The sequence below is a fragment of the Macrobrachium nipponense genome, chromosome 2 (assembly GCF_015104395.2).
Source record: "Macrobrachium nipponense isolate FS-2020 chromosome 2, ASM1510439v2, whole genome shotgun sequence".
Lineage (NCBI taxonomy): Eukaryota > Metazoa > Arthropoda > Malacostraca > Decapoda > Palaemonidae > Macrobrachium > Macrobrachium nipponense.
In genome coordinates, this window is record NC_087201.1 from 93849190 (window position 1) to 93876953 (window position 27764).

At 36.1% G+C, this 27764-nt stretch overlaps 1 protein-coding gene across 9 annotated transcripts in view; it reads right to left on the minus strand.

Moving 5' to 3' along the window:
* Positions 1–27764, minus strand: part of LOC135220794 (SNF-related serine/threonine-protein kinase-like) — a 493239-nt gene that overhangs the window by 52582 nt on the left and 412893 nt on the right. For all 9 annotated transcript variants that reach the window (XM_064258293.1, XM_064258292.1, XM_064258297.1 and 6 more), the window contains 3 exons: positions 26254–26463; positions 21955–22089; positions 19526–19652 (listed from right to left, as the gene is read on the minus strand). In XM_064258293.1, the coding sequence (XP_064114363.1) occupies positions 19526–19652; positions 21955–22089; positions 26254–26463 (472 nt within the window). The remainder of the gene's footprint in view (positions 1–19525; positions 19653–21954; positions 22090–26253; positions 26464–27764) is intronic.

A 27764-nucleotide genomic window follows, 5' to 3' on the forward strand; every position in this document is an offset into this window, starting at 1 on the left:
CATAAATCGAAATATTTGTGCTAGAGACTTCCAATTTGTTGCAAAATGAAGGTAAATGCTTGAATATTACTAGAATATAAGCGTTTTAGCTTACAATTGCGTTTTTTGACCATTTCGGTAGAGTCAAAGTTGACCGAAGGTTGAAAATTTGTCACTTAACATTTTTTATATGAAAATATTTCAAAATTGATAAAAGCTACAACCATGGGTTGTTTTTAGTTGTATTTGGCATGAAATTGCGCACATTTTCATATATAAAACTTTATGTAACAGCTAATTTAAAATGGTGCAAACATTACCACAATCGCATGTATGATTTTTTTCGGAAGAGTTACCGCGCGGACGTAAGGAAAAAGTTTTTTCATAAATTCACCATAAATCGAAATATTGTGCTAGAGACTTCCAATTAGTTGCAAAATTAAGGTAAATGATTGAATATTACCTAAATTTAAGAGTTTTAGCTTACAATTGCGTTTTTCGACCATTTCGGTAGAGTCAAAGTTGACCGAAGGTTGAAATTTTGGCACATCGTTATTTATATGAGAATATCTCAAAACTGATAAAAGCTACAATCATGAGTATTTTATTGTTGTATTCTACATAATGCGCACATTTTCATATATAATACTCCATGTAATGGCTAATTTAAAATGGTAAAAAAATTATGTCAAAGTGACGAAAATAATTTCAGAGATGTGTCACAGATACTTTTTAGTGCGGCAAGAAAGAAATTCGCACTTGCGTGCCTGCATAACGATTGTAAACAAAACAACACCTTGATCCGTGAACTCCCAGCATCCCCCAAGGCGCGCGATTCAAGAGTTTTCGGCTGGTAGGCCTAAAAATATTTTTCCGCGAATTTTAAAAAAAACTTTTGTATGTCGACGTAAAATACGTCCAGTCGGCACCCGAGAGACAAAAAATGTCGACGTAAAATACGTCCAGTCGGCGTTTAAGGGTTAATCTGTCCCAAAACTAATTCAAACCTTATTTATCACATGTGGCCTCGACTGAACAGTAAAAATGTGACTTTAATTTTAACATGTACAATATTATATATATATATATATATATATATATATATATATATATATATATATATATATATATATAATGAATAACAAGTCTCTATATAATTATCACATTTTATTGGTATTTTAAAAAAGTTATTTATGTCTGGATGAGAAGGATTTTACGTGAAAAGGCTAGCATCCAATATCCAACTTAAAGTAAAACTAGTATAACACTGGGAGAAGCAGTACTACTTAACTGTAATACTTCATGTTATACATAGGATTAACTAAATGTAATAAAAACACTAAATGTTTAACAAAATAATATTCTACTTTAACTGCAAACTACCAAGACATTAACTAATCCTCAACTGATGACATAAGGTTTCACATTTACAGACTAACTGCAACTATGGAATTCTAACTTTTAAATTTCAGGTCAGTAATAGCATGTAAAAAGCACACACCTACACTTAGCTACTTTATAATCTATAATTATGACTAAAAATATTCCTGTTGGTACTGATAAACATATATACGTACAGTATATTCATCCAACACATTATTTAGAACTTCAAAATTAGCCAGCATTCACAAATTGTGTATTAAAGAAAATGTTTTTAATTTCATTAATCCTCAAAGGCCTGGCTAATATATATTATATTATTATAATGTGTGTGTGTGTATATATATATATATATATATATATATATATATATATATATATATATATATATATATATATATATATACAACACACACACACACACACACACATATATATATATATATATATATATATATATATATATATATATATATATATATATATATATATATATATATATATATATATATATATATACAGGCACCCCTAGACCAGGCAAACTTCAAGGTTAGCCAATTTAAAAAAAAAACGCATCAATGGAAATAGGAAGATTTGCAAATGCACATGGTATAAAAAAGAATCTAAATCACTTTCTCTACCTTGCAGGAAAAGTTGACAGTGAATATTTTCAACCCTGTGAGGTGCCTCTTTTCCAAGACACTCAAAAATATCCGAATTTTACCAAGTTAAAACTGTTTTTTTCCTAATAATATTTTTTTATTCTATTTTGTAAAGTTATAATTACAGCTCACACAATATCATAACAGATAAGAACTAAAATCAGTAGAAAATTCTGGGTATATTTATAGTAAAATATTTACAAGATATACTGAGCAGGAGAGATGCAGTACCCTTTAGTGAGGTATACATGTTTTTCCCAATAGTATTTCTTTGTTACTTTAGTTTGCAAAATTACAATTATAGCTGACATACTATCATAAAGAGATAGGAATTAATCCAACAGCAATCCTTGGGTATGTCTATGAGCAAATACTGTATATAAAAAGATGTCCATGAAATCTCAAGTCACACTGACTTCCCTCTATCCTGTACTGGGGTACTTTACTGTAAGAGTTGCCATAAGTCATTTAAGGCCCACTGAAGTTATTTGAACATTTTTCCAGCAAAACTTGTTCAAACTGTACATGTAGTGCAAAATATTGATTCTCACCAGAGGTAGTCCTCTCAGCACTCTACAGCTATAACTACACCTCACATGATCATCCCCATCCAATAAGGGTTAACATACGCAGTCACATCACCACTATTCAGTGAATCAGTAATAAAATAACGACATGCAGTACATATTCCAGAGAAGTATGTGCAACTTTACCTGTACGTTATCTCACCTAAATTAAATATACATTCTTCTGCTTAATCAGATTCATCATCTCATATACATAATGGAGTCAGACTTAGTGATGAAAATTTTTAAAAATAAGCCCCTCAACAGCAATATTACTGCAAATGTAGCATTAGATTTTGAAAAAAAAAATCTCTGAAGTATGGCAGGTTGTTTGTTTATAATCACTCTTACATGTGATTTTTATATATCAATCACCCCAGGGAAGGAATGAAGCAGTTCTAGATCCTAACCAGTGCAATTTTATTGCTAACAAAGCCATCTTCAGAGACTTGGGTAGTAGTAAAGTTGACACCAATTACAATCTACATTTAATTTTTTCTCTGTGAGTGTGATATATGTTATGTAAATATGAACACATAATCATGATACTCATAATATTAAATAATAAAAATAAAGCTAAAGATACAAAAAATATAATACACTTACTCAACATTTGCACCTACACAACATTTCCTGACTGTCATCTCTCTTCTCTACCATAAAGCACTGGGAACATAATGATTGTTAGCAACATGGTAGTGCTATTCAAATCATCTACTGGGAGATGACAGTAAAAATCTCTTAAGAAATAGCAAGATATGCCAATAAACATAAAACCCACCAACTCATTTACATTTTTATGAAAGGCTGTTGATAAACAAGTGTTTAAGATGCATCTGAGGCAATGGTATAGTATAGCTAGGAATAATACTGAATCACATGATTTGTGCTTATGCCACTTGGATAATGTCCAGGTAATCAAAGTGATGATAACCTGCAAACTTTCATCTCTTCTGAATGTCAGAGTGAGATACCTGTGATAACTTTGAAAGGCTGTGTGCTGCATGGCTTAAATGAGATCTGAACAAGTGCAATAGGATTTTTTAGTTGCTAAATAAAAGTAACTGCGTGAACTGTAGTAAAGTGTCCATTGTACTGAGTCTTGAAAATGTCTCCCAAATGTGGTGTACACAAGCATGGTGAGGCCTTAGTTGGGCAAGTATTACTAAGGATCAAATACCATTCATGATTTTTGAATATCCTTAATCTAATTGCTGTGCAAATCTGTTTTCTTTAATATACTACATGTAAAAGATGGCATTCAATTGTATTTACGGAAAAAACATTAATGTCAGCTGATGGTACGAGTGGATTATAAATAACTGTAGTACAACTCAGTAGTATATGATACGTACAATGTTTCCCTTTATAACTGAATGGTGGAATGCAACTTAGTCATATATGCAGGGCTGAGAGAATCATGGATGTAGATATCATGAAAAAATTAAAGTCTTCAGTGGACAGCATACCCCTGCCAATATGAACTCCTTTGAATACATTTTTATCCAACAGGAATAGTTAATTACCAGGATCTGCAAGAAATCCTAAATGTTGAGAGAAGACAAAACTTCCATTTGACTTTGCTGACAAGAGACAACTACAGTAGTTGAAATTTTGCTACTGAATCTAAGGTGTGGTCTTGCTGATTCTAATCTTATTTTGCAACCATTTAAAGACTGGAACAATAAAAAAACAAGACGGTTTCCATATAGACAAATAACTATATGTACTGTACTTCCATCAGTATCTGAGAGTTAATCCAAAAATGTTTTGACCTATACTATTCCACTAAAATCTGATCATTCATTCTTGAAATATGTGACTCACACTAATGTTCACACAAAAACTAGTGAAAACATATTCTCTGTGGTTTAAGGAACACCAATATACATATAAATATCTTTCCTATGTTTTTAAAATACACTTATCATGCAATTCAAAAAACTTGCTCCTGAAACTTTTCACTGGGTGATATTTGTACAATTTCCTTCAACTTCATGTAGATTCTCTTTCCTAACTCTGTCATCTCTCTTCTCTAGCATAAAGCACTGGGAACATAATGATTGTTTGCAACATGGTAGTTCTATTAAAATCATCTACAGGGCCACCATCTTAATGTCCTTGTGTGGCCTAAGTCTGATAGAATGCAAAAAAACAATATGGAAGGGAAATTGGTCTTCACCTACAAAAAATTAAATAACTGCTTCCTGAGAGATGGATGACTAAAAATCAATCTGAGAAATATACTGAATTTTACAGAGCAAATGAGGAAAGCAGGAGCCTAAGAGATGTTACACCACCTAGGCAAGAACACTGTTCTAAATAAATTAGCCTGGCAGTCTGGATAAACTACTCAATATTTATAATACATATTCCAAATAAGAAGTCACCTAACAGTGCCTACTGAGAATACAGCAAGGCCACACTGTAACACATAAATAATCAAGAGAAAAAGAGAGATTGGCTCAAAGATCAGTAGTCTTTGTTTCAATTATACAGTTCCAGAAATCAAAGGATAAAGAAACCCCAGGATGAGGGAATATTCTCATCATGGACAGATTAGGCTACCAGGAAATTCTGATACCTGGGAAGAAGAAAAGGTTAGTATAGTATCAACTAAACCATACAAGTAAATTTTTACGTGATATAACAATATAAATTATGTAATGTTTTCAATTAAGTTTAAAATAACCAACACTGCTACAAGTGAGAGGTTGACTTACATTTTTCTCCTATATGAATGGTACCTCCTACAGTGCGCCTTGCCTTCCAATAGGCACCTCTAATTTAAGGATAAATCATTTTGGTGAGATGATGATGATGATGATGATGATGATGATGATGATGATGATGACGATGGATTGATGATGATGATGATGGATGCTGAGATGATGATTGATGATGATGAGATGATGATGATATGATGATGTTGATTTATATGATGATGATGTGATGATATACTACTTTTCCATCACACAGAACCAGAATGTTGGATGGACAGATTAAGAAAATGGTAAGAGATAGATATTACCCTTTGAGGGCACAAAATTCTGACACATTCAAATATGCTTTGAAAATAAGAACTTTCAATGAAGAACCTGACCCAAAAGAAAACAAGATGCTTTAAAATTCCATATATTAGTACATACAATCATGTACAAAGTTCTGTTAGACTTGTTTTTTTATCTCATTTTCAGTATCTGGAACTAATCTGACTAACATTGTCCCTAAAGCTAGTTGCCAGCTGAAAACTAAAGACATCTAGAAGTAATATGATACCAAATAATACATCCAGGCTACCCATGTAATCCTTCAGCAAATAGGCAGTCCAGTGGAACAGCCCACAGAGGAATGGAAAGTAACACTACTTCCAATCAGTTACAGCCATTACTGCTAGAAAACTAACTTATTGGAGGAGCATAAACAGCCTCTTCAAATTGTTCTGGTTAACCAGTTTAAAGATCTGTTGTGACAAGAATCCAGTTTGGCCAAAAAAAATTTAAGATACCTCAACCGCCTTACACTACAATTTCGAACCTCCTTGCTAGTTGGGGTTGCTGTTTTTAATGAGCCTTCTTCCTCGTGCTCCAACACTTAATCAATAGCTCATTTCATAATTTGTTTTGGCAGACATTACAGGCAGATGCTCTCAGTCTTGAATACAATTTTTGATTTGGCCAAACACTGATCATTGGTCCTGCCTTGGGATATTTTGTTGGGTCAGTCCAAAGGAAATTCCACAACAAAAGTTTGCACTCATTTAATAACATAAAAAGTTCCATACAATGCAGCTGCTGACCAATGGAATTCAATTTGAATTAAATATTTCATAAGCCAAAATCTACATTAATTGAAAAAAGGAAACCCACAAGATTACTGAGTATAAATTATTTACTTAAAAGTATTTACATAGTAGTATTTTACTCAACACTCAAGTACTTTCAAGCCATATCTGTGGCCCTTTCTCAAGAGATGTGTAGGTGGTCAGACTGGTTAAGAACCAGCAGTCTTCTGGAACTTCTTGTTGAGCTGTCATTTATGTGATGGCTGTCCTGGTTTCCATTCTCTTGAGAGTTGTTAATCCCCTCTTGTTGTTCTGATATCCTAAGCTGATGGTGAATGGGATTAATCCTTGTGATAAGTGAGTGGTCACCAACAGTCTGTTTGGTAGAACCTAATCTCCAGGTCAGAAGAGTCATTCTTCGCTACTTTTGATATTAAAGCTCGGCTTATAGGATCTTCTGAGGTGAAACATTTGTTTCCTTCTATTGCTTTAATCTCTGTGATGAGTTCTTCCACTACCCTCCTATGACTGATGTTATTGCTTTTGTATATAAGCCTACTGTTTTTAAAATCCATCCTATGGTCCTTTTCCCAACAATGCCCAGCTATAGCACTCCCCTGAGAGTTAAGCTGTGATGCCCGTCTGCGTTCTTGGATTCTAGTCCTTATTCCCCTACCTGATGGCACTGCAGCATTTGTGGAGACAAATATATGAGGGAAACAGGTAGAGAAATAAGAACTAGACTCCAAGAACACAAAAGGGCAGCACAGCTTAACTCACAGGGGAGTGCTATAGCTGGGCATTGTTGGGAAAAGAACCAAAGGATGGATTTTAAAAACAGTAGGCTTATTTACAAAAGCAATAACATCAGTCATAGAAGGGTAGTGGAAGAACTCATCACAGAGATTAAAGTGATAGAAGGAAACAAAGGTTTCACCTCAGAAGATCCTATAAGCCGAGCTTTAACCCTCTTACGCCGAAGCGGTAAAAAAAAAATTGTCTCCCGTGTGCCGGAGGTGTTTCAGAGTGAGCGCGGAAGCGGAAAAAATATTTTTTTCAAAAAATCACAGCGCGCTTAGTTTTCAAGATTAAGAGTTCATTTTTGGCTCCTTTTTTTGTCATTGGCTGAAGTTTAGTATGCAACCATCAGAAATGAAAAAAATTATTATCATATATAAATAATGCGATATATGATAGCGCAAAAACGAAATTTCATATATAATTGTATTCAAATCACGCTGTGCGCAAAACGGTTAAAGGTAACAAGTTACCTTTTTTTCGTTGTAATGTACACTAAATTGCGATCATTTTGGTATATAACACATTGTAAAACAATAAAAGCAACACACAGAAAATATTATCACAAAATAATGCATGAATTCGTAACGCGCGGACGTAAACAAATATTTTTTCAAAAATTCACCATAAATCTAAATATTGTCCTAGAGACTTCCAATTCTTTCAAAATGAAGACAAATGATTGAATATTACTATACTGTAAGATTAGCTTACAATTGCAGTTTTCGACCATATCTGACGAGTTAAAGTTGACCGAATGTCGAATTTTTTTATATATATATTTTTTATACGTAATTATTTCGGAAATAAGAAAAGCTACAACCTTCAAATATTTTTAGTCTTATTCTACACAAAATTGCGCACATTTTCATATATAAAACTCTATGAAATGCTTAATATGAAACGGAGCAAATATTCCGAGAATGGTATAACGCATTTCAGAGATTTGTGGCGGAGAATCCGCTCGCAGAAGGAAGAAAGATTTTTTTTTAAATTCACCATAAATCTAAATATTTTGCTAGAGACTTCGAATTTGTTTCTAGATGAAGATAAATGACTGAATATTATTAGACTGTAAGAGTTTTAGCTTACAATTGCGTTTTTCGACCATTTCGGTAGAGTCAAATTTGACCGAACGTGGTTTTTTTCTATTTATCGTGATTTATATGCAAATATTTCAAAAATGAGAAAAGCTGCAACCTTCAATTATTTTTTGTTGTATTCTACATGAAATTGCGCACATTTTCATATATTAAAACTTTATTGTAATCAGCTAATTTAAAATGGTCCAAACATTACCACAATCGCACGTATGATTTTTTCGGAAGAGTTACCACGCGGACGTAAAGAAAATGTTATTTTTTTCATAAATTCACCATAAATCGAAATATTGTGCTAGAGACTTCCAATTTGTTGCAAAATGAAGGTAAATGCTTGAATATTACTAGAATATAAGCGTTTTAGCTTACAATTGTGTTTTTCGACCATTTCGGTAGAGTCAAAGTTGACCGAAGATTGAAATTTTGGCAATTATCGTTATTTATATGAAAATATCTCAAAACTGATAAGAGCTACAACCATGGGTTGTTTTTAGTTGTATTGTGCATGAAATTGCGCACATTTCCATATATAAAACTTTATATAACGGCTAATTTTAAAATGGTAAAAACATTACACAATCGCATGTAAGATTTTTTCGGAAGAGTTACCGCGCGGACGTAAGGAAAAAGTTTTTTCATAAATTCACCATAAATCGAAATATTGTGCTAGAGACTTCCAATTAGTTGCAAAATTAAGGGAAATGATTGAATATTACTAAAATATAAGAGTTTTAGCTTACAATTGCGTTTTTCGACCATTTCGGTAGAGTCAAAGTTGACCGAAGGTTGAAATTTTGGCAATTATCGTTATTTATATGAAAAAATCTCAAACCTTATAAAAGATACAATCATGAGTATTTTATTGTTGTATTTTACATAAAAATGCGCACATTTTCATATATAATACTTCATGTAACGGCTAATTTACAATGGTACAAAAATTATGTCAAAGTGACGAAATAATTTCCAAGATGTGTCACAGATACTTTTTAGTGCAGCAAGAAAGAAATTCGCGCTTGCGCGCCTGCATAACGATTGTAAACAAAACATAAAATATGTCCAGTCGGCATAAGAGGGTTAATATCAAAAGACGCTAAGATTGACCCTTCTGACCTGGAGATTAGTTTTCCGCCAAACAGACTGTTGGTGACCACTCACTTATCACAAGGATTTATCCCATCCACCATCAGCTTAGGATATCAGAACAACAAGAGGGGATTAACAACTCTCAAGAGAATGGAAACCAGGACAGCCATCACATAAATGACAGCTCAACAAGAAGTTCCAGAAGACTGCTGGTTCTTAACCCAGTCTGACCACCTACATATCTCTTGAGAAAGGGCCACAGATAGGGCCTAAAAGTAGTCGAATGTAAAGTACAATACTATGTAAATACTTATAAGTAATCGAGTTATACTCAGTAATCTTGTGGGTTTCTTTTTCCATCTTCAGAAGAAAGCTGGGAGAAGTTTTTGTTTCGATCCATGTTAATAGTCACAACAAAATCTGGGAAATCATCTGGAGAAAAAAAATAAAACACTTAAATGCAAACATGATCTCATGTTTCTATTGGTTTTAAGAGCCCAGCTCTATACTGCACCTTATTTTTAAGCATTCACAGCCACAAACAGCTAGACATTTTCATTGGAGCCAGTGATAAATAGAATTTGTTGAATATATAGGAAAATGTGGAAGCAAAGTCAGCACAATTTGAACAACTATTGCAGCAGGAGCAGACACCAATCTTTCTTCAACTGCTGACAGGCAACATAATCTGCAGAGGTTAAAGTAATAAGATGTCTGCCTGAAGTCAAATAGTAATGTATTATCATGCGATACACAGGAGTCATTCACCATATATCATTCATAAGTTCTGAGTCCACCATCAAGCAACTGACTACTATCAAGTGCACATTCACTATTTGTTAATAAGTCAAGGTCTTATAGCAACTGTCATCAAGTAGTAAGTGTCATATTACAACAAATGTTAAACCACAATTTCATTTCATCACCAGGGAGCACACACAAAAAAATGAATAGTAACAGGAGTTACTACATCACTTAAGTTGAGTCTAAAAAATGACAAATTTTCTAAGACAATTTGTATTTTTCATAGCTACAAACCTGAGGTCTTAACAATAGGATAATTTTCTAGCGCCTAGCTGGATCCGGTTAAAAATCGGAGATGAAAGCAAGGAATCTTGTGAGATCTGGCAACCTGTGCATATATCGGGTGAAAACTGATCTAAGACCGCGCATCCACGATACTGCATTCAATCTTTGCCAACCCAGGATGTCATAAGAAGACAGAGGGGCTGCTAGAGGTGGGCAGTAAAATGTTAAGACCCCAGGTTTGTAGCTATGAAAAATACAAATTGGTCTTAACAATAGGATAGACTTATACTTGGTGGGAGGTACAGACATCCTAAACCAGCTAAGGGGCTAACCACCAGTCCAACTCCAAAAGAAATATCTACAGGAGAGGGACTGATACCCGTGAGAAGCTAGATAAACTGATATCCAACAACTCAGCCACTGGGTTACGAACAATGATATATGGGAAGATTCATTGCAGCAGGGAACTAAAGAGAATCTCTGACTGTTCAATAACAAACCAATGCACCAGGGTTCATTATTACTCCTCACTCCCTCTTGCTAGAGAGCAGAGTATATGCTACTGACTAGAGGGTTTGACTATTTGAACACAAAACAACCAAACTATCAGTATGACTTACCTTATTCACCTGTATCAGACCAGTCCAGCAAATGACGTGTCTATTCCTCAACCCGCCCATAGGAAGAAGGAAAGGAACATGAGAAAGAAAGAGCCCAGCCAGCTCACTCATTCTCTCTTCTACACAATCATCCTAAGTAAGATACAAACGTGCCCAGTTAAGGTCAATAATGATTTACACGATCTGTTGGGCAGCCACCACAGGACCTAAGGAAAAAGTGTCCATAGATCTGAGGGCAACATCCTTAAGATAGAAAGAGGTGAACGTGGACTGGTGTAACCAAATATCAGTGCTCAAAACTCTATGAACAGCCAAATTCTTCTTGAAAGCCAGAGAGGGACCAATACCCCTGACGTCATGTGCTCTAGCCAGCACAGACATGGTGGCGGAATCATCAAGAGTCAAATATGCCTGTCTGATAGCTTCATGTATCCAAAAAGAGTTTGTATTCTTTGACACCTCTTTCTTCGTATGCCCCTGAGCACCTTGAATGTGACGCCCGCACTCAACAGGAAGCGCATGGTTGTTGTTGTTATTCCTGTAGGCATAGCAACCTAACTCAAAAACTATCTGCTTCTCTACAGACGTCGACACATTCGACCGCCATTCAGTGCATATCAGAGTAGAAGGGACATCCGTGCTAACAACAAGCCTATGACAACCTGGCCTAAGATGTCGTGTCCTCTTAAGATAGCAACGTAGAGCCCTGACAGGACACAAGAAATGCTCTTGAAAATCACCGCCCACAAAGTCATCCAGTGATGGAATGGAAAAGGAGGCAAACCTATCATCCTGCACTGAGAGAGAAGACTCTTGTGAACACCTGAGGGGCCGTGGTCAACCCAAAGCACAGGACTTTGAACTCGAAGACCTTGTCTCCGAGAGAGAAGCGAAGGAACTTCCTGGACGACAGATGAATAGGGATCTGGAAGTACATGTCCTTTAGATCTATCAACAATATGAAGTCGTTTTCCCTTACAGCTGCCAGCACTGATCATGGGGTCTCCATCTTGAACCTCGTCTTCCTGAGGAAATGATTCACAAAGTGGATAAGTCGATCACAGGTCTCCATCCCCCTGATGCCTTGGGCACCGAGAAGATGTGACTGTACAACCCTGGAGACAGATGCACCACTTCCTCTACTGCACCTTTGCCCAGCATTTTCTGCACTTCCTCCCAGAGAGCTAAGAACTTTGGAGAATCTGGGGGATACACTCACCTGAACAGAGGTTTGTCTGCAAGTGGGGGAGAGAAGTCAAATGGTAGTAGATACTCCACCCGCAGGACATCTACTACCCACTTCTCTGCCCCATAACTCTGCCACTTGACTCACTGGCCCACCAGGTACCCCCCACCCATGGCAAAGGAGAGGGAGAGGCACCCAACCTATCGACGATCCGCCTTATTTCTACCCCTGGAGCCCCTTCTTGACCTGTAAGAGCGGGACCGAAAGGGACGTTGGTTCTCTGATTCAGGCTGAGACGAATGGGAGGGCCTCACCAAAACCAAACTCCTAGACAGCTTACCAGGTGATGATCTCTGCACTTGCTGCTGAACAGGAGGAGGAGGAAGTGGGGCGGGACATCTCCGAGAATGACACTCCATCTTGGACACAGCTTGGTGCACCAACCTGTCCTTCATGTCAGCTCGCTGTCAGTCTATCGCGTTTTCCAGCTCAGTCCGAGGAAACAGGAACTGAGATTCTAAAAGATCCCCATTCCTTAGCGCCAAGAAGGACTCAGATTCAACTGATCTTGCCATCCTGGACAATGTCGTGTCCCCTCTGATCAGAAGATGATTAGCCCACATATTGACACTAAGATGTGCGAGATACAAGAACGCCTTGCTCCCAGACTGCAAAAAAACTGGCAAGAGAAGAAGCACTCACCAATCCTTCTGGGGACCTATCAGACGCAATCTTCGCAATGTCCATCGACCACAAGTCCAACCATGACACTACCTAGAACATGGAGGCTGCCGTAGACTCCAAAGCTGAGGCATCCTGCGGAGACAAGGACGGCGCCACCAACCTCACCTGCTCCAAAGCCGCCCCTGGAGTCAACACCAGACATAGTTCACAGCATAATACTTCCTATGCCTCATGAGTGGTGGAAGAAGCAACTTGGAAGAACCCCTTGACCAAAGAGACCCGTCCTGATCTGACACAGAAGCGTTCACCTTTTGCAAGACCGACTGGACATGCCCCGATAAGGGAAGCTGAAACAACAGCTTAGGATCTTGCGTAGCCCCCAGCAAGGCTTCCAAGCAAGTAGGAGTAAAAGACAGCCGAGCCTGAGTCCTATTCTCCAAATTGTTGAACCAACGAATGAGATCAACAACTTCGGTAAAGGAAGACAAAAACTCTTGCATGTCTCCTTCCTCCTGCTCCGGCAATGGAGACCAACGACGAGAAGAAGATGCAGGCTCATCCAACACACTTCCTTGTGCAAATCAACTGTAGACCCAGCAGCCAAACAACTTGAAGCTGGACTGGGGCCACGTGCCAACTCCTGCGATGAACCAACCAGAATAGTACTAGGAACACCACTACGAACACTCGCTATAGATGACAAACGTACATGTCCATGTATGCACCCGTGTGGAGTGTACGCATGTACGTGTGTCGGAGAAGCATCTCGAACTCTTGAGGTAGAATGAGACTTCCTTGGGGTCAAACCCCGAACAGCATCAATGGGAGGGGGAGGCGAACACTCCAGCTGCACTACTTACGCATTCATAACTTTCAATTTTTTCACAGGCGCCCTAAGATCCTTACGACAACGATTAGGCCCTGGTGCAGAAGAAGCAGAAGAATCAGCAACATGCGCACATACGTGTGAGGTTGCAACACACTCGTGTCTTGAAGAAGAGGACGATGCAACCACAGCAGATTGCACAGAGGACGAAACACTAACATTCTCGGGAACACAGACGTGGCGCTCCTCATTTGTCGACGAAGAAAAGGCAAAGTCCATAACCCTCCAATGCTTGATATGCCGACGCGGCGGAGATGGGGGTGTTGGAGGAGAGGATGACAGCACTGATTCCTTACACATCCTCTTAGCAGAATGGGAGGTGATGCAACACACATGCTCAAAGCCTTCTCAGCAGACAAGGCAGCAAACCTATCTTCCAAAACAGAGTCTAATCTCTTAAGAACCACCTGACATAAAGCCTCAGACAGATCCACAAGAGAAGACACAGACAGCACGGAAGGGAGAGGATATGTCTTGGATGGCAGCGATGACATCACAGGAGCAAACGATGATGACACAGAGGAGCAAGGCAGCACAGAAAAGCCCCAACTGACGACGCCGACATAGCAGGGAGAGACAACACTGAGGGAACTGGGAGTGATGTCATCAATGGAAGTGACATCACCGATGGAACTGGGAGAGATGGAACTGGGAGTGACGTCACCAGCAGTGTTGAGAGAGACTTAACAACCTCCTCCTGACCCAAGCTAGAGGCAGGCATCACTGTAGAGCGATACAAAATGGCTGACTTTGGGCACCAACGCAGAGAAGGCCAGGGGAAGGAGAGAGAGCTGGGGGGGCCTGAGGGGGGAGGCTGTCATCTATGAAATGCGTCAGCAAACCCTCCAAGGAGGGTGAACCCCATAGCCCAAGCCCAGAGTGCCACCATTTTGGACGCCTCCGAACCTGAAATATAAGAAACTGATGACAGCCTCCTCCCTCGCAGGAAACTGATGATATAGCCTCCCCCGTTGCAGGAAGCAAATTACCTACCGAGGAAGAGGGGATGACATTACACATTAAATCAGCCTGAGGGCCTCCCAACACACACTTCCAACGACATGGGCACAACAATTCTAGCAGCATGGGGTGTGACTGCGGAAGAAGACGAAGCATCGGGGAGGCGATGAAAACCCTTCCCATGAAGGAAGGGTCAAAACTCTACGATGCTCCCTCTTACTATAAAATAACTTCCACTGCGCTCTAGGCCACGCATGACATTATGGGCAGGGATTCGCTATGGTACAAACATTTGCACGATACCTACTGCATGTGGAGTGTGGGTCTGTAGCTGAAGAAGCCAGGAAACGAGAACACAGGAAACCTTGAGTTAGCGAGGCCGAGAAGAAGCAGAGAAAGCCATATTAACACAAGCACACATACACAGACAATCAAAATAGTGAAAACGGGCAAACAAACAGGTAAAAGGCCGAGAGAGGACAAGCGCAACTCTTACCCATGCCGTTACGAAAAAGACTGAACTCAGTAGCGTGGGTGCGTGGTCTTTGACCAGTTTTCCCCTGATATATGCGTGGTCTTTGACCAGTTTTCACCTGATATACGCATGTGTTGCCAGATGTCACAGGATTAACTTGCTTTTTCATCGCTTCATTTTTAACCAAATCCAGCTAGGTGCTTGAAAATGATTCTATTGTTAAGACCGAAGGTTTGTTCGCGTATGAACAATCTGGCAATAACTATTTGTTATACATCAGATTCCTATTCCTTACAGTAATCAATGCGCATATTTAACCTTACAAAAAATCACCCAGTTTCTTCCTTCCTTTCTTAGCGGAAGCATTACACAGTCTTTGGGACATCTTAATGGGAATAACTTGTGCTTAGTGAATTTTCGAGAAATCTTCCTAGTCAAAGGTGTTTCATCAAAGAATGGAATTTGACATCATGATATCAATGAAAAATTCTATTTTTTTTGTCTCTAAAACTGCACCACCTCTGATCTTCCTTAATCAATGTTTTGTTACAAAGATCTGAATTTAAATCTATGAGCTGGTGGAAAAGACTTCTAAATTAGGTTTCCTTCTAATATAAAACATATGAGTGTAAACTTTTCCACTAAAAGGAAGTGTTAACAGTAGTAGTACATATTCCAACCTTTGTTGGTCAATCCAAATACATAATTCCCTCTCCATGTCCTCCACCCAAGATTTTTGGCCACTACCAACTACTGTGGTTAAATCTCTAGTTCAAGTCACGGCCAAAATAAGACTGCTTCTTTAATATTGTAGGGTACCCAAGCAATAAGACAACATACACCTTTTCTACAATAAACAGGGGAAATAATGATACTGAATGTATGAAAATGGGTAAGAAAATGATATTAACATCATATGTACAGTACATGAAAAAAATTTGCGACAATTATGAATGGATAACAAACAAATAAAATAAACTTGCTACTTATACCAGCAACAGTGTTTCAGCAAACTTCAAATTACATAAGATAACAAAATGGTACAAAATATATTTTACGTTAACTCATCTCCTGTATTTATAAAAGTTCATAAAGTACCTCATGTGTGAGCCTGTATTTGCTACTCAGAAAAGCTAATGCAACACTCATACATGCACACTCCTACCAAACAAACCCAAATCAATACCAGGGAGCTATTGCAATGCTTGGGAGCTGACATTACATGTTGCTACAACATGGAACCTGTTGTCAAACATATTTAAGAGTAAAAATATTTTGCTAAACAACTGTATTTCATTCAGTTCTAATTCAAGAGGTACTGGTAGTTTTTATTACTACCAATATGTAGTTTTAGCCATACTACTATAATGCTATACATTATTTAACATATGGATTATGTCTGCAAAAAAAAAACAATGTAATGCAATACTTTTCATCAGCAAAGATTTCATACCTTAACAAATAGTTAGGACGAACGCCAACAACTATGTTAAAGATTGAACTGTAATAAACTATTACAATTCATCTAATATATACACAGTTTCAATTGAGACTGAAAGCTTTGTAAGGCATTTACATCTCTGAAAAGAATTTGAATTCTCTTTCATACACCAGTTTTTCAAAAGCAACCGAATCTGTATTTCCATATCATATGCAATAAAAATGGTTTTGTCAAGAAGTACTAACTGCTCACAGGGTGAGATACAAATTAAAAAAGCAGGCTAGACAAAAGACTTCCAGATTACAAGCACTATCAAACACTATTTGGTCAGCAAGTAAGATTAGTAAGTTTAGATGTGATAATTATTAGGCCTAATATTGGAAGCACTTCTTAGGCAAAAATACATATACTATATAAAAAGATGATTAAAACGACTTCCTACGAATGCCTAGATAGGCAAAAATAGGTCTGCAAGATAATAGTCATATCAATAAATAAAGTACTTCCATGAGCATGAGAGTGAAAAAATTATTAAAAAGAATAAGATGGAAAGTAATAACAATAGAACAAAATAAAAATGTTCAGTACATCACACATACACACACACACACACACACGAAAGAAAGCCTTTAATAAAATTAAAACTGCATGGGATGGATTAGCAAGGCACTGTACCTAAGGATATGTGCATCTCTCTAGGACTGCCCCGTGCCTTGATGCCTAGTTAACTGAGGAGCATCTGCTATGAATTAGCATGTAAGTAGTTTAGTAATTGGCGATATCATGTGAAACTCTGTGAAAGACTGGTATTATTAAATTGAACTGCTAAAAACTTTTGAAACGATTAAAAGAAAGACATCTTTTCCGGGTAGGGCAAGACTCTCATAAAATCTTTTTAACAATTCTTAATATAAATTTCCAGCTACAAAGATGTTTATATCCTTAGGTTATTTACAGAATTAATCTTTTGAAGTAATGTTATCAATGCATTCACGTTATATTACTCTCGGTAGGTTTTGGGTTACTCTTTTAAATGCATAAGCAATTCAGTATCATACTTCATTTCCCGTTTCTATAAGAAAACCGAGTTTCTCCATTGGTGATACGATGGCGGACATATGATTTTCCAAAACACTTCTTATTCTTCATTAGTCCTCCAATCTGCATTAAAATACCAAATCCAACAGTAGTTCTTTAGTTATGTAAAGTCTCTGAATATAAATATTTAATAAAAACTGTGTAACTTAAAATGTTCATTGTAAAATCTTCAAGAATGAATCAAACAAGCAATGTCTACATCAGGATGAAAGTACCTCCTCATATCAAAGTCTAGGAGTACAGAATAAGAACAAGCTTGATATATTTCAATTAGCATACTCTATTTCAGTTCTTGCACCAAATAAACTGTATTCCAAAGTCTTAAATCATCAAAAATGTCCCTTACACATGGGTGACAGGATTTTGGAGAAAATCTTTAATTTTGGTATAATACTGATGGCACTGGAAGTCAACTTCCTTTTGGAAATTATTTTTATCCAAATTTTCTTAATTTCCCACAAACAAAAAAGTATAAACTTGTCTGAAAGCTTTATACTGTACACTGCATGACCAAAATCCAATTCTGTATACAGCATGCAAAAACTAAGTTCACTAAGCTAGTGAAATCTATAGTCATAAACTCAGCTAACCTTTACACAGGAAGTGGGGGAGAAAATAGGAAAAGCAGGATTAACTACAAGAAGTAACACTATTGCAGTAAAAAATTTAAACCACTGGAAATAAAGTTAAAATCAACATACTTTACAAAAACTGCAATGCTCTGAATTGCAATGAAACCAATTTCAATAAGCATATCACTGCATTTTTTCTGGTAACAAAGTAGCATTGATACTATGAGAAAGCAGCAGCTGCAGTTTAACGTATGCTTTTAAAATATTTCTCAGGACTTAAAACAAGTAAAGGGAAAGTTTCAACATAAAGATATGAGTTAATTAAACAATAACACATTATGTAATTCCTTTTTGAACTCCAGACCTGCAAAACTTGTACAAACTGCAACATACTGGACTGCCAAATGTACAAAACAATATTTGCTCTACAAAAGATATTAAAAAATATTGGAAGCCCCATGTAACGTAATGAGTTGATATGTTCATTCTTACCACACAAAGCTCACAAGAGATGACATAAATTTAAGGACAAAGACTAGGTTGTTAAAAACCAAGTCAGCCATGTAATGGAACATCACAACTCAACAAATATGTGTTATCATTCATCTTATCTAAGATTACATTTACAACGTGCTCTGAAGTATATGCAATATCTAGTCATACAAAACTTTATTTACAGAAAAATTCTGATTTGCATATACGATTAACTGTCTCCTCAAATACTTATTAAATCATGTCACGAAATATTCGGCCATTATCACTTTAGTTATTGGGTTTTATAATAAGCAATTGAATACTTTTACAATTTAATCTTTTCTCAAAATCTGAACGCCATTTTTTCCTTCATTTACCAACCTCTTGCAATGGGTGTTTTCAGTCCATGCTGCAAAATACCTGATATGCAAATCCTTATAAAATCTGATGTATCTACAGCTGTACTATTAAAATTAATTCCTTTACAGACTGAAAAATGGACTAAAATGCAGCATAATTAGAGTTCTTCGTTATTAAATAATATTTATTTCTAAGGATGCAGGTGGATACTTATTTTAACATATAAAACCTTACCAAAGATGTAAGAGCTGTCCTTAGGGCTGATATAAGATATGCTCAACAGGGTAAATGTAAAATACACTGAATTACTGGTTATTATCAACTTTCAAGATACAGTACCAAAATCATAATGGCAATAGATAACGACAAAACCAAAGAACCTTACTTCAGATAATTTGTTGTGAAGGACTCCATTGACCATGTCATCTTTGGAAACTTGAGAATCCTGAATAAATTTTGAAGTGTCATTTGATGTCTGAATTGTGCTTTCATCTAAACTGCCCCCAGATTGTCTGGAAAATTTTGAAAAATGGTTTAAATTTACTGAATAAGTACGGTACAAAGATATCTGAAAGAAGTAACATCAAATGCTGCATAAAGAGCAAATCAGCAATTGTTGCATAGAGTTCATAAATGAAAACATTCACCTTTTAAGAATTTTGCAATACAGTGACACTGACAATAGTAAATATAGGAATTAAGATTGTAAATACCCCAAAATAAGAATGACAATGATTATACTACAGTAGTACCTCGAGATATGAAATTAATCCGTTCCGAGGCGCCCTTCGTATCATGAGGTTTTCGTATCTTGGACCACATTTTACATGTAAAATGGCTAATCCGTTCCAAGCCCTCCAAAAACACCCCAGTAAATTTCATAATAAAGCTAAATTGACCTATAAACAATGAAATACTACAACAATTTGGACCATTCAATACCTAAATTAAGAATAAAAATGCAAAATATAACCTGTAAATAAAGTGTATATTAGTGTACATGGTAACAAGAAATATACTGTACTAAAAGTGGTATATTAGTGTAACATAGGTACAAGGAAAATAAACTGTACGTTAAAATGTTGGAAGCTTTCCTTTCGAGTGAGGCTAACGTACATATGTAAAACTATCCAAGGAAGATTGGCTTTCTTTGCCTACTTTTTCACAATGTTCCTGTGTGAGCCTTTTCGGGGGGTTTGGGGGGTTCTTCTACAAATGGATTGCACCCTTTATGAAATAAAAGAGGCTTTAATTTCTGCTGTTTTTTTTTTCTTTTGTACATATGTACGTATGTACACTTTAAAAAATATATACGTACGTACTACATACGTAACTATCCAAGGAAGATTGCTTCTGCCTACTTTTCACAATGTTCCTGTGTGAGCCTTTTCGGGGGTGTCTTCTACAAATGATTGCACTTTATGAAAGCGGCTTTAATTTCTGCCGTTTTTTTTTTCTCTCTCTTTTTGATTTTCAACTTTTTTTTACTTTTTTTTTTTTTTTTTTTTTTTTTTTTTTGTTTTTTTTTTTTACAGAATTTCAACTTTTTGTTTTTTATCACTTGGTTCTTTTTTTGCACCTCATGACTCTGTTGGCCCTGGTGTCCATCAAAACCCTGTTCAACCAAATGCTCTCTCTGCAACTGATTTGGGTACTGAATGTTCGGCTGCTGACCTTCAACATAAACTGAAGTGCCTTGATTATACGTATACATACTGGTATGCATGTTGTAAATGATTGGTCTACACCCTCTGTTCAGCAGGGAGTGGAGATTCTACCAACCTTGCAAAGTTTCCAGTTATCCCATGAGAGAGACCTTGATCACTTATCCCATGTGAGAGATCTTGGTCACTTTTTTTTTTTTAAATACGTACACATTGACGATCCCGAAAACGAATATCGCGTGCGTACTATAACAATGCTGGTACCGAGTGACCGAGCCACGCCACCACGTGTACATAGTAGATGCATGATGGGAGGGACGCTGGCCAATAGGAGAGAAGGATTTCATGGCCGCGACTAGCATCAGGAACCAATGGGAGAGCAGGAGGATGGTGGTGAGTCTACTAGTACTAAGATGGCGGCGCGCGGCGCGATTTTCAAAATTGTTATCCGGGCGAATCTCGGACTTTCAGAAACCTTTCGTATCTTGAAAACTTTTCGTATGTAGAGCCGTTAAATTTTTCGTATTGGCTTTCGTATCTCGAGTTTTTCGGAAGTTGAGCCTTTCGTATGTCGAGGTACCACTGTATTACTAAAAATCCATTGAAATATATTAAACACTACACATGAACAGTCTAGCCATGTATAAGGTAAAAAATTTTTTTTATAGAATCTAGCAAACAACTTCATCCAGCTATTATAATTATCAGTCATAATATAGCTACAAATTTCCAGAGCTTGAACACTGAGGGCTCTTTTGAATTACTCCTTGTAAAATGATGCATCCTTTAGTGACAGTAGAGTTCCCTCACTGCCCACTATTTTCAATTCTTCTTCTTTCTTTACCTTCCTTATTTTCATCCCCTAATTCATTCGTAGTTAAAGATCTAATTTAATAACTAGATTAGGTGCTTATTACTATCAATGATTCAAATTACTTAACACCTTGCTTCATTTCTAAATTTGAATAAGGCAAAGTTTAAACAGTTGGACAGCTAGTAGGAAGAGACCACAAGGAATGGATAAAAACTGGCAAAAAGCAATGCAACTGAAGGTGACTGGAAATTGCAAAGATTCTTTAGCAACATAAAATAATAAGGCACATTGCACGCAGTAACCTCTGACAACAGAACTATAAAGACATTTTCATACCTTATGGACATAACAGGACTGCTGACAGAATTTTTGGCAAGATCTGCCTGCTGAAGTCTATGAGCACGGAGTTTTCTTTCCGCCAACAAAAAATATGTAGCTGTTATATAATTATATTCATTCTTGTCAAGGGCACTGAAAAGAAAAATTAAAGAACAGATCAGAAACAAGTTTGTAAATTAATTCTACCCATGGGGGACAGTTGGTTTAGGATGAAAAACTTTTTCTTATTTAGATTTGGCTATGACATTTATACCATGAAAACGTTAGTAATTACATAACATAAATCTTAGATGCCCAAACCAATTCTAATACCATTTGGTTCTTTACCCATTTCAGCTAAGGAAAAATTCTAATGCCTAGTCCTCCTATATTGATTCTTTTACATGAATGAAATTAATATGGAGCTAGGGCCTTGTGTAGGACTTCACCACACAAATATCAAGAAATCAATGTAAACTCTCGGGTTTGCAAAATATAAATTTTTCATTTTATTTTGGCCTTTAGCAAAAACATGCAAAAGTTCAAATGTTGAAAAATATTTATATACATATTCCATTTCATCAATTTCACAGTGTAAGACCTACTTTGTATAATATTTTCAAAGAAATTATTTGAAAAATTTTTGAAATGGTTGTTTGAAGTTATATAAGTTGTTTTGAAATACCAGTTTCTAAAGTTAAGCAGCCTGACAGTTAGCTGTGTCACAAGGTTTCATGGCAAATGAGCTAATGAACTGCCACTTTGCTGTTGTTATCTAGTAAGCATGAGAAAAAGGTGAGTCAATTCTGATTGTACTTTTCTTTATTAGGTTATTACAATTTACTGTAATAAACAATATTTTGTACTAAGCAAAACATGTAGCACACACTCCAGTTTAAGGGAGTGGTGGCTGAAAATCAGCCATGACTACGAAACTATGGTGGATTTAAATAAATTTATGAACAGTTGAATACCAGCACACCTGTAAAAAGGATGTCCCGATTTGTATTTTTTCTCCAGTTACCTCTGTTTCATGGTGGTAAGCCCGTGGACTCTGTCTCAATTATTTGGTAGTTTAACAAGATCTGAGTTAGAAATACTCAACTCTCACTGGGCTGGGTGGAAGGGTTGTCTTTAATCACGAAATTAAAATTTTATCTCCTAACTTGCAGTCTAAAAATATAATAACCAGTTAATTGTAAATGATAAATATCTAACAAGTTTCCTTAACTGATTCAATTCCAAAACTTGACACTGCTGTCAACTGAAGTCTGGATATTCACATAACATGTTCAGTTGAAGTGCTGTCCTGCATTCTCTGTATACATGGTCCTCTGAGTCTTATGTATACAACTGTGTGTTGTTTACAATACTCTGGAGCACTGACATAACTTCTGGACAAATAATACACAAGAATAAAAGTTCAGACCTCACATGTAGTCATAAAAGGGAAGCAGCTCTATTTCTGGGAAGAAATCTGATCCCCAAATTTACTCATTCTTCAAGATGATTAGCTCTAAAGGACAGTTATTCATGGGAACACACTTTGTTCAAACTACATACTTCTCTGTGAAAGAATCGCTTTTATTTTCAATGTTTTTTTTATGCCTAGTTTTCTGCTTCCGATATGCAGAAATATATTTAGTAATGACCTATGAGTGCTAATACAGAGATATTCAGTCCTTCATTATAAACAAATTTTAAGTTTTTAAAAAGGAATTGGATGTTGAACTGTATCTCTGACTTATAACCTAGTACTTGTAGTCTAGATATACAGTCTACTTATATTACTATATAATTGGCGTTATGTCTGTCTGTCAGTCTGTCTGTCATTCAATCATGGCGAAACAGCTGGTCCAATGGGCATGAAACTTGGCAGGGTTATAGTGGGGACTCCTAAGATGATTTATAATAGGGTTTCATCCTACCACCCACACCTCCAAAGGGGGTGGGGGTGAGAAGGGACTCCCTGAACGGAGCTGGTTCTGCCCGTGAAATGCAGCTGGTTATGCCCGCAGACTTAGTTACATTACAAATTTATTATACATAATTTCTGTATAAATATGACTTATCTTTTGGAAAAGAACACTATAGGGTAAACATCAATGACATCAAAGAGGGTGGACTTTAAGAAGAGAGAGAGAGAACTATAGGGTAAACACCAATGACATCAAAGAGTGTGGAGTTTAAGAGAGAGAGAGAGAGAGAGAGAGAGAGAGAGAGAGAGAGAGAGAGAGAGAGAGAGAGAGAGAGAGAGAGAGAGAGAGAGAGAGAGAGAGAGAGAGCTAATTTATCAGTTGTCATTCGGTTATCCCAAGCAGCGCTGGGCCAGTCAGCTAATACACCTAATCCTCAGTGCTTTAAGGGTTTCCCAATTCTTGACCAAATCAGGAAATCCACTTCTGTGGATGGAAAGGCATGCCATCCAATGCCACCCTCCATCAAAACCATCATGTAGTCAAAATCTAATAATTTTCCTTGTACGTATATGTCATCAATAGCCCATTAGTTGGAGATCAAGACAAGATAGAGGAACAAAGATAAATACTAAATAAAAGAGGTCTAATCTTAGTCTGAGTATATTGAACTGGCCATGAAAGTATGATTGGACATGACTTACTACAAAAACTACTGCACCACCAATGCTCAATTTTTCCTTAGCCCAAATAAACCTCCCAATTCCGAGGTGGACTATCAGGAGGGGGGTTGTCTAAAACATGAGGGAGACTTTCAAAGAGCAAAGCATTTCACAAAATCAATTATGCTCTTCTAAATTAAAAGCTATACCAGTCATTCAAGAAGCGATAACATATAGATGAAAAAACAAGAATATTTTTCAATTGAAAAAATAAGAATATTTTACAATATCTTTTGATTTCAATAATCATTCTACTAACTAGCACCTCTATTCTTCTCACTACCTACCTACAAATAATGTTATCTTATTTATTGCTTCCTTAAGTGTTTCTAATATTGTGTACATCTTGTATCAGCAAACCAACTGGAATATTTATTACTACAATATTACTGAAGAATCAATATTTTTAAATAATATGCAAAAGTGCTTAAATTTCTTGCACTGGACGGTATGAGAGTAAACAGAAAATAGGAAGATGGAGATATGGATCTTAATATGGAAGGTGAAAGAATGAAAGTGGTTGACTAGTATGTATAGGTATTGGAGAGAATATTAAAAGGATAATGGTAAGGTGTGTTTAAAAGATATATAAGATAGAACATGATTGACTGAACAATTGAAGATTCTCTGGTAATGTGATAGATGGGTCACCAATGCTGATATCACTTATTAATAATATATGTATTACCCCTAATCAATTGAAAAGAGTGAAGAACAAATAAAAAATAAGATGCTGATTTTTTTAGCAGATTTCAGCTTCAGATAAATATTTAAGAATGATGTTGACATCATATACAAAATCTCTCCAAGATTCATGGTAAAGCTGTACCTGCCATCCTAATAATATCCATACTCATCCCATACATTTTATACAGGATTGTAGATTCTCAAAACTGTTGATGATTGCTAAACATGACCACATAAGAGTAAAATCTTTCCTTATACAAGGAAGAAATTCATCTGCCCTTGCTTTGTTAACTTATCTACTTCATTTCCAGTTCCATGAACAGGAGAAAAACCCAACAAGATTTTGTATTTCTCTACATTGAATCTAGTTTTAATATAGATGGATTAGTTGAGGTAAATGCTTCCACTGCTTGTAAAACACTTTATCAATCACAAAAATCAGTACAAGTACCTTTCTTGATGGCTGGTACAAAAAGAAATGAGTGTGAGAAATATGGACTAGAGATCAAAGCTAATGAAAATCTGGAAATCTGTATTTCGATGTTTACTTATGAAGATAAAAAGGAGGACAAAAGGCTGGTGAAAATTTGTGATTTGGAAATACTGGGAGAAAGGAAGAGAGGAAGATCTAGAAAGTGCTGGTTACAAAGAGTATAATTATGCTACATGGAACAGAGATCTATGCAAAATGAACAGAAGACTTCAGGAATAGCAATCTCAATTACATACCCAAGTCATCTGGGGTGATTTTACCCATACATCCATATTCTTATAAAAAGTAATAACCCCTTCTCTTCTAACATATAATATTTCGGGGCTTTCAAAATATATAAACCTAAGTCTATCTTCAAGTAAAACTTTCTTTACAAAAAATATAATTTCAATATACCTTATTATTGTGTATACAAAACTGGTCGTTAAAATGTAGTTCACATGCTTTCCAGTACTAAAACTGATATCTACTTAAAAAGGAATGCAAAAAAAATACTAACTCTAAAATTTCTTCCATGGATGCTATGTTCCCAGATACCATTTTGTGAATAATATGGGCATGATCTTCTTCAGTTAGATGTTGTCGTGAAACAAGAGGAAGAACTTCTGCTACATCTACAGTTCCCCCATCTTGAAGCCATGGATCTTGAGCAATATCTTCTAGAGTAGAACGCTTTCCAGGGTCCCTTATAAGCATCCGATGTATCAGCCTAAGTACACAAGGAATAAAATTGACTTAAGAATAATGATTACTTCATTAAAAATAATAAATATCATGACTCTATCATTTTTCTTAATCTTTATTATCATAAACTTAGAATGTACTTAAATACAAGTCACTTTTATGCAAGTTTCGATTTGTTTCATCAAGAACCCATTACATTAACAACCTAGACCCTTGGACTTCTTTATGCATCTTTACCTATGAGCCCCTCTTTCTCCTCAGGTCCAATTCAACTCCCAGTTGTTTATAGCATAGCTCCTGTCTCAATTCCTATTCAGAGTATGTTAAAGTAATATGTTTGTGGTGGGAAAAAATATAATTTCCAGACAACCAAATACATTAGTTAACTACTCTGGGTCTGTTGCAGCTGAATCAGACTGCACACAAAATGATTCATTAGCTAAAAAAATCCCTAAGGGGCCCTTGAGGTGGATATCAACCTACCTGAACACCTGATCATCTTTTTCTACACATGAACTGATGTGCCTGAGATTCACTTTTGATGAACCAGAGTACATAATGGGTTTGTAAAGAAAAAATAAATTTTGTTTTCAATATATGTACTTATATCCATATACCACGTAATAATAGATCTGTAAATGTCAAATGTCACAGGTTCATCATAAATTCCTAACAAACTTGAAATATAAAAATGAAGAATATTCTTCTGTAGACAAGTTACCTCTAAATGTAGATACAAAGTTTCAAGCAGCATATAATAGTACAAGTGAATAAATCTTATCTTAAGCAACTGCCATTTAGATATCAAATTTATTGTTTAGACTGTTGTGACTCAAGGATGCTTATGAGCTCCCAAGAAAAATATACTACCACAGAGAAAAATTTGCACTCAAACCAACACTAAAACACTTTGAACTTAATAAAGCACTGCACTTTTAGCATAAAAACACTGGCAAATCTAAAACATTTTAGGAATACTTACAATAGAGGATACTGTATACAGGATATGGTATCATGCTACGGCTTACACTAATTATCAATTAAAATTAAAACTACACATGTTAAAATGAAAAATACTCTGAATCAACCAGAATTCTCTCTGTTACCCTCTAATATCAATATACTACTGTGTATAACACGAAGGAAAATTTGACACTCATTCATCAGTCAAGACCAAGATTTTTTCAGAAATATACAAATATACTCAAATGCTTCCCGATACCTTAAAACAGAAACGAGGACAAGATGTCTAAATAAATTTATCAAATGAAAAGAGCTCATGATATCTGAATAAACTGATCAAACTATTTTGCTTTTATATAATAT